This window comes from Aptenodytes patagonicus, chromosome 5 (assembly GCF_965638725.1).
Source record: "Aptenodytes patagonicus chromosome 5, bAptPat1.pri.cur, whole genome shotgun sequence".
In the NCBI taxonomy this organism is placed as follows: Eukaryota; Metazoa; Chordata; class Aves; order Sphenisciformes; family Spheniscidae; genus Aptenodytes; species Aptenodytes patagonicus.
The window spans coordinates 54,045,637-54,051,636 of record NC_134953.1 but is presented as its reverse complement, the minus strand read 5'-3'; the positions used below and the strand labels follow the sequence as shown (position 1 = coordinate 54,051,636).

Genomic DNA, 6,000 nt, shown 5'->3' with positions numbered 1-6,000 from the left:
AATGCTGTTCTGACAACCTAATTAAACTTCCAATAATGTCAGCAGGAATCTGATTGCAAAATGGCTCATTTTATAAACATCACTACTTTTATGACTGACAAAAATGTGCACGATCAGGTGCCAACTCCTTCACAAATACATATTTTACAACTTGTGTTGTAAATTGCTTGCAAGTACAAAATTCTAAGATGTTAAAGGTCTATGCTTAATCCATAAAAAATGGCACAGTTCATACAAAGATTTCATGGATTTTGCTCTTCTGCCAGTTTCAGATTCATGTAACTTCACTAGTTTCGGGCGACTTACTCCCAATATATACATAAATTTACATCTCAGTCAAGCCATCCCCTGTATGCAATATTGGACCTGGGATTACACATGCATTTAAAACACAAGTGAAATACAGGACAGAAAAAAGATAATTGGACCTCGCCTATTTTAAGACCACTACATAGTCTGTGTATCGCAGTGCACATGAAGCACACATTTCTTCAGAATTTGCTTTATAAGTTTGCTGCCCATTACAGAAGTCTCTTTAAAACTGCATGGGCCATGAAGTACTGATTAAGTCTGAAAAAAATGACATTTCTAATTGGAAACGTTTGAGAGTTACAAAAACCATACATGATATCCCTCTATTTAAAGCAGTAACGAACCCTAAAATTGAACCACTTCCTCATGGTAGCGATTGCTGTGTTGATAGCCATTACAGCTTTACTAATTATAGTACAGGTTAAAACAAAGTATTGAATGTCTTAGCTCACTCATGTATGACATGGATACATTTATATAAGCTTAAGTATTGGGAAAAAACAGTCATTTGGTACTGACCAACTGCCCATACAAATAGGAGAACTTCTAGTAGTTCTGTATTGCCTGCTCTTCTCAGTCACTTTGCAGAATCAATTCAAAAATCCAGTCTCAACTTCTTCTAATCTTGGAGTCACTGGGGTTTTTTGTTTGGTGGTTTGGGGTTTTTTTACATTTCCATTAAGATCATTTAAAAATAGTAGTCTCGATATAGCAGGGATGGAAACATTTAATTAAAAGTCAGACCTCACAGTCCTCATAAATTTAAGACATAGTTTTAAAAACCTCTTAAGGAGATGTGCCTTCTAGTTTTATTAAAAATGAAGGTAACATCAAATAAAAAGCAGAACTAAAGAAGAATAGGTAGAACATTTTACTTTCATCAAACTTTAAATGTAAAGTATATTAAAAAAACATGGTTTGGAATTTCAAGAACAGGAATATAAACATGTATCTTCTATCCCAGAAAAAAATTCATGCAGGTGTTACAGTATTTGATCATTCTCTACATCCACTGGTATGCAACATCAACTTAATGTTATTAAATAGATACAGAGATACCATAAATCCATACAAATACCAGGGTCTTCTGGCCTCAGTTATACTCGTACTGTAGATCAAGCAAATCTGTTCTTTGGTAACTGGAGTAGACTCATTTTCCATTCCAATGCAGGACTGTTAGGAGGCCATATTAGCCACTCATTTCAGAAAATTACAACTCCTGTAGACACAGTCTGGGCTACTTTTGTCACAAGAAAATAATATTAGAGGTGGTATTAGAGGCGTAAATGCAAAGAAGTTAAAATTATTCATTCCTTGTGGTGGCTGTTTCAGGAAAAAAAAAAATCCAAACTCTTTCTTTCTCTATTCATTATTTAATCTAGGTAACATTTAGACTCATATGTAAAGGTACTTTGATAGATGGGAATGTACACATGCACACTTTCAGTTTAAATAGAAAGACCTGTGTGAAGAATGGCAATTTAAAGTTAACATGACTTGAAGGTATTCCTATAATAAAGTTTAAAGATTTAGTAAACCGGGACATTACAAATCCAAAAAAGTGTTTCTAGATTTTTCATCTTCCCTTTTTCAACAAAGACTGACAGAATATACATATACAGGTTGACATTTTGATTTATCCAAAACAATTTCCACTTTGCTCAGCTTGCAAGTCTATTGACTAAAATGTAATATCATTCACAACAAAATATTTTCAGTAAGTGAATCAATAAGCAAAGAAAACCAAAACTAAGCTCAGAAGCTAAGTGGTTTAGAAAGCCTGGTAACATCTATGTGTGCATAAGTGTGTCTATAATTTTTTTTTATACATTATATATATAGACACATGCACACATATATATACACACACACGTGCGCACATGCGCACACGCACACACACACATTTGTAACCTGCAGTGAAGATCAATCTATTTTCTAATAAGGAACAAAACACATTATTTAAAAATGTAGCTAATTTAACAAAACAGAGAAGAAACTGCTGCTATCAAAATATACAATTTGGATTGCAGACTAGAAGGCTAACAACATTAAAAAAATAGTTTTAAGCAAAACCCCTTTGCTTCTGAATAACAACAGGTATCAACCTGCTATAGCATGAAGCATCCAAACAAGATTTTATAAAAAGTTTAAACTGTGACTCTTCTTCATTTGTAAAGTTCTTGACGTATCATATAGTGCGAGCTCTGGTCTCCAAACTGGAGCCCCTTTCATTTTTCTCAATCCATACTTCAGGAAATAAATGGCAGCTGAAGGATTCAGAATCTCAAGTGAGATTTGTGCTTTACCATATACCTGAAAAAAAAACAGAAAACAACGTTACTACTCTTTTGGTATTTATAGAAATTTTACTCTCAGGAATAATATGCACAAGCTTTGTTAAAACAAAATTCTTAGAGAATTAGCAAGCTGCCAAAGAGATGCAATTTCTTATATGCCATACAGCTCTGTATTATGCACAATATTTGTCCCACTAAAAAACAGTCAGCTAAAACCTTTGCTTCAAAGAAAATTCACGTTTATCCAAGGCATCACACGACTTCTAACATGGGAAGACTGTTGTTAAAGATAACTCTAGTTCATTCTGGGAATTCAGAAATATAGTTTAGCTGAGACTTTTAAATAAGAAGCTATAGAAAGTTTGATGCTTGGAATTATTTTGACAACTCCCATAGGATTTTTCTTTTTGAAGTTCACTCAATCATTCAAGCAGTTTGCTGTGCAATCAACATGAAAAGATTAAACATTCATGAAATGCATGGGCTTCTCCCTTCCCTCAATATTTCTTCAACTGCTTCATGATAAGAAAGTTTCTTCTCTACAACATGAAAAAGGTATTGCAATGAACTTCCCATTCAGAGAGGGTTCTGAACCACAGAGAAGCAGAGTCAGAAGCAATGCTGCTCTTCACAGAGCTGCTGGTGCTTCTCCATCCCTCACGTCTCACAAAAGGCAGGGCTAAGTACTTGGAAGGCCCCTAAAATACAGAAGAATCACTAGTCCAAAACTCATTATGTGCCGTATCTTTTTTTGACTTCCCTCCTCTTCTACCCAGTGCTGTGGACTCAAGGACATCAGGATAAGATAATGCTTTGTGGCTCTTTTTCTTAAGGTAGTTTCTCACCTTTTCTAGATTGTCATCTAGTGAGGTGGAGAGAGAAAGGACGAGAGCTTGTAAGCTCAGAACTGCAGTCCAAGGGCAGGGCTGGGGTAACAAAGGAAAACTCTACACTACCTAGCTTGTTCTCCATTCCTTTCCTTCTGCCTAAAGGGAAGTGGGAAATCATGGTATTAATTGATGATTAATGGTAACTACCCTTCCTTTAAATCCATGCATATTACACTTTGGAGATTATTATTTATAGTTTATAATAAAATATAGTGGTATATCTTTAACTGTATCATCAGGGAAAGTCTAAACAAGCAGTATTGTCAAGCTAAAACATTGTTCAGATGTCTAAGTTGTTGCCATAACTTTTCATTCCCACCAAACATCATAAAAGCATGAGCATAAAGGGTTTTCAAGAGGAAAACGTACCTGTCCAAAGTTTCCCAGAAGCGTAGAAATACTGGCCTGTCCAAGTGTCTTTTGTGGTAGCTTAGTTCTAACACTGTTACATCCCATTTCTGTACATTTGGATCCAGACGTACTTCATCGTATTTGAGATGAAAAGCTTTAACTACAGGAAACAGGAAAACAGTTAGTGTACAAACACTGTGTTTAGTTATTAGTCAAAGAGAATTCCCATCCCTCTTTTTTCAGAATAGAGCCTGAGAACAAAATTAATAAGCCCATCTCTCAAGAAAGTAAACTAGTTAATAAAGGGCACTGAGCTAAATATAGTGGTCGGTGGCCACTATCAGGCTCTCATGCTATTACAGGTCTAAGTGAAAAGGTAGCCCCTATTTTTAGATGCATAGATTCCAGGAGAACAGCAGAAACTCATTGCCAATTCAAGCACATTTTGTCTGGGAAACAAAGATGTTCTTTCTGAAAATCTTTGAACTGTCTAAGAATTAAAAAAAAAAAAAAGCATTTCTGAGACCATTGAGAAGGAAGCCTGGCTATTTCCTGAAAGTCTGTGTAGAAGACTGATAGCAGAATGCCAGTGTAACTCCCAAAAGCTACATGAAGCATTCTGAGAAATTTAGTAACTGCCAATTTCCCCTGATCTAGTACTCAGTTAAAAATGGTAAAATATTAACAGTTATTTTGCTCTTGGGAAGTATTGTCACATGTGAATTATGTAAAGCCTAAGCATTAACACAGTGAGTATTAAAATCTTCTTGAGATTCTTCTTGATTTCCTTAGCCAAATCATAGTTTTGACATAATCCAGCGCAAAGTATTTAAGTCTTGTACAATTCCTATCTGGTAACCAATTTGATGCATTTTCTATTCTGGATATTATTGGAGAAGTAAAGCAGAAGCATTTGACCAGGCTTGTGGAAACTAGTTATTTTTAATGCCATGGTCATATCTTTTCCGGTACCACCCTCTTCATTTTTTCTTCCACAAAATCCACCTACAAATTTAGCCAAATGGCTAAAATAAATAAATAAATAAATAAATAAATAAATAAATAAAATCAGTCCCCTTTTCCAGATACAGGTCAATCTATAAAATTATATATCTAGAAGCTTTCTAGAAGATTAGTATCTCAAATTAGCATTTTTTCAATTAACAAACTAAAGAAGTGATCATCTGGCTTGTACCATTGCCAGATAAATTTCCAAGCTTTGTGAATGAAAACTAAGAATACATATACATTATCTTTGCCATACAATGTTGCATGTTTTAAAATAACTCCAGACAAAGCAGATAAAGATATACTGGGGCTATGCATTTACAGAAAACTTAATCAACGCCTGACAGAACCTCTGCATTAAGGTTAAACGATATTGAGCAGAAGACAATCCACTTCTGAATCTGAAACAAATCAGTATTAAAGCGCACTAATGTGCTCTAGCAGCAAGACCTTTAAAATGGTATTCAAAATTAAATATCTGTTCATTAAAGTGACATCATTCAAAATTTCATCTGAAACATTCACTTGCAGATGCAAAAATAAGCTTGTTTGCTATGTGAACATTAAACACTCAGACCACGTGTAAAGAAAACTAAGGAGAACAATTTTAAAGACTCAACTAACAAAATGCTACGTGACAGAGCAATTGAACAAATAAAACCAGTTTAACAGGCTCTGGTACAATACAGATTTTACTGAGGAATTCTTTATGGTAAGCTACCTGCTTGTTTTCCAAAATGACAGTAATAAGCTTTGAGTATTTGTTAATCACTGCAGACCCAGTGACTTACATGAAGAAACGCAAACTGCAGATAGAATAATGAACTGTTGCAGATCCCAGAAACCACGTTTATGAAGACTATTGAAAACTATAAATACGGGCAAAGCAATAGCTTCAGGAAAAGGAAAACACATACAACCAGATTGACGTTGCCTGTGCTCTCTCCATTTACACTGTTTTTATTTTGAGGAGTGAGTAAAGTCATTAGGAAAAGCCCCAGAGATACTCTTATCAGGAAAATATTTTAAAAATACCTCGCTTTGAAACAACGGAATGTATTCTATAATTAAAAAAGGTCCATTTCAATGTACCTTTATGAGTCAAGTAAGAAGAGATATCCTTCTTTCACTTGAAACATGTA

The 6,000-nt window shown here is 34.7% G+C and overlaps 1 protein-coding gene across 1 annotated transcript in view; it reads right to left on the bottom strand.

Annotated features, from left to right (window-relative positions):
- Positions 1-1,169: 1,169 nt before the first annotated feature.
- The window catches only part of CDC73 (cell division cycle 73), a 112,736-nt gene continuing 107,905 nt past the window's right edge, over positions 1,170-6,000 (bottom strand). The window contains exons 16-17 of the mRNA XM_076339872.1: positions 3,869-4,010; positions 1,170-2,625 (exon numbers count right to left, since the gene is read on the bottom strand). Of these exons, the coding sequence (XP_076195987.1) occupies positions 2,589-2,625; positions 3,869-4,010 (179 nt within the window). The 3' untranslated portion in view covers positions 1,170-2,588. The remainder of the gene's footprint in view (positions 2,626-3,868; positions 4,011-6,000) is intronic.